Below are 2,499 nucleotides of genomic sequence, written 5' to 3' on the forward strand. Positions count from 1 at the left end.
TCCATCCATCCATCCAACATCCATCATCCATCCATCCATCCAACATCCATCCATCCATCCAACATCCATCATCCATCCATCCATCCAACATCCATCCATCCATCCTACATCCATCCATCCTTCCTTCCTTCCTCCCTCCCTCCGGGTCAGATGGACCTGGTACCATCATTCTCTGCTCACTCTAACATCTCGTTTGTTTTTTACCTCCAGGATTCATCTGCAGAACCTGAACCCTCCTGACCCGAGCTGCTTGTCGTTGAAGAGCAACGAGTCGAAGGAGGTCATTATTTTCTTTAAAGATCCGTCCTCACCTGGTGGAAAAATGTAAGTTTTGTTTCACGTTTTCAGAGGATTTCTGAACGACCCAAACAGACGGAGAAGAAAAGCAGCTGAAACAGGCAGATGTTGTAGACAGAGGTGTTTTCAGAGTTTGAAAGAAGAAACTTTATTTAGATACCAACACGTTTGGATCAGAACTCTCTACAGACTGATGGACTCAGCTGTTTCATGTCTCCACAGAGAAGAACCGCAGCAGATTTGGGATCCAGGTTTGTCCAGATGTTTGAGGAGCTGGAGGGAGGAAGACGAGGAGCTGGATGATGAAAAGTTGATTGACAAGATAACAGCATCGATGGTGGTGAAATGTTTGCTGGTTTCCTCAGAAAGTTCTGTTGCATCGGATCAACGTGAGCTCAAAGCTTCTCTGAGAAAGAGGTTCTGCTGGGTGTCTGAGGGGACCACCGAGGCGGAAAACCGGACCCCCCTGGACCAGATCTACACGGAGCTCTACATCACAACAGGAGGGACCGCCCAGGTCCACGAGCTGCAGCTGATGGAAGCGTCCTCCAGGAACCCAAACGGACCGGAGAGGACCGTCAGACAGGAAGACCTCTTCAAAGTCCTCCCTGGGAGAGACGGGCYGGTCAGAACCGTGATGACGAAGGGCGTGGCCGGCGTGGGGAAAACGGTCCTGACCCAGAAGTTCACTTTGGACTGGGCCTCAGACAGAACCAACCGGGACGTCCACTTCCTGTTCCCGTTGTCCTTCAGAGAGCTGAACGTCCTGAAGGAGAGGGAGTTCAGTTTGGTGGAGCTGCTTCATCACTTCTTCAGCGAGACCAGAGGAAGGTTCTGGTTCCAGGAGGTCCAGGTTCTGTTCATCTTCGATGGTCTGGATGAGTGCAGGCTCCCTCTGGACTTCCACGGGAACCGGGTCCTGACCGAGGTCACGGAGTCTGCCTCGGTGGACGTTCTGCTGACCAACCTGATCAGGGGGAACCTGCTGCCCTGCGCTCRCCTCTGGGTGACCTCACGGCCCGCRGCGGCCAATCAGATCCCTGCTGAGTGCGTCACCATGGTGACCGAGGTCCGAGGCTTCACCGACCCGCAGAAGGACCAGTACTTCAGGAGGAGGTTCAGGGACGAGGAGCAGGCCCGCAGGATCATCTCCCACATCAGGACCTCGCCGAGCCTCCACATCATGTGCCACATCCCGGTCTTCTGCTGGATCACCGCCTCGGTTCTGGACCAGGTCCTGAAGACCGGAGGGGGAGCCGACCTGCCCAAGACCCTGACTGAGATGTACGTCCACTTCCTGCTGCTTCAGACCAAAGTCAAGAAGGTCAAGTACGACGGAGACGAGACGGGTCCAGACTGGAGTCCAGAGACCAGGACCATGATCAGGTCTCTGGGGAGGCTGGCGTTTGATGAGCTGCAGGAAGGAAACCTGATCTTCTACGAGTCGGACCTGACGGAGTGCGGCATCCGTGTCAGAGACGCCTCCGTGTGCTCCGGTGTTTTCACCCAGGTTATAAGAGTTTTATATTTCTCATTTAGTTTAGTTTTATTTCAGTTTTCATTAGTTTGTACCGTGGATTTGATCATTTTTATTAGTTATTATTGCTTTTTTAATGCTTATTTTTAGTTTAGTTTAGTTTTTATTAGTTTAGTATTAGTTTTTTATAGTTTGAATAAACATAAATGCTGAGGCGTCCTCTCACTTSAGGTGTTCCTGCGAATTCACTAACCAGTAGAGCTGCCACAAACGGTTATTTTAATAATCGATTAATCACCGATTATTTATTCGATTAGTCGACTAATCAGATCAAACGTTAATTGAATATAAAACAGAGCAGAATGCAGCTGTTATTATATAACCATGGTTAGATTTTAGCTACATGCTAACTAAAAATAATAGCTGTGGAAGGTAAGTTCTGCTCTGCAGATATTACACAGGTTTCTCTTTCATTTTCTTAAAATGATCCCACACTTCAAGTTGCTTTCTGAAATATTCAGCTTTTTTGCTGCAATTTTACCTAATGTTCGGCTGGCATTAGCTAAAGTTAGCTTTTTTTTAAAGCTGATTAAATAATATTTGTAGCAGTTATAACTTATTTCTGCTAAGTTCAACAAACTTGTATTACTTATGCTTCTTTATGCTACTCAAAACGTTTTAGCTACTTTTTAGCTGTTTTACTGAAAACCTCAGCTGTTTTAGCT

General features: G+C 47.8%; 1 protein-coding gene across 1 annotated transcript in view; it reads left to right on the forward strand.

Moving 5' to 3' along the window:
• The window catches only part of LOC106523917 (protein NLRC3), a gene marked incomplete at both ends in the record, with an annotated part of 6,310 nt that extends 4,503 nt beyond the window's left edge, over positions 1-1,807 (forward strand). Inside the window, 2 exon segments of the mRNA XM_014017493.1 lie at positions 211-324; positions 520-1,807. Of these exon segments, the coding sequence (XP_013872947.1) occupies positions 211-324; positions 520-1,807 (1,402 nt within the window).
• Between the last annotated feature and the right edge of the window lie 692 nt (positions 1,808-2,499).

This window comes from Austrofundulus limnaeus, unplaced genomic scaffold, assembly GCF_001266775.1.
Source record: "Austrofundulus limnaeus strain Quisiro unplaced genomic scaffold, Austrofundulus_limnaeus-1.0 Scaffold170, whole genome shotgun sequence".
Taxonomy (NCBI): domain Eukaryota; kingdom Metazoa; phylum Chordata; class Actinopteri; order Cyprinodontiformes; family Rivulidae; genus Austrofundulus; species Austrofundulus limnaeus.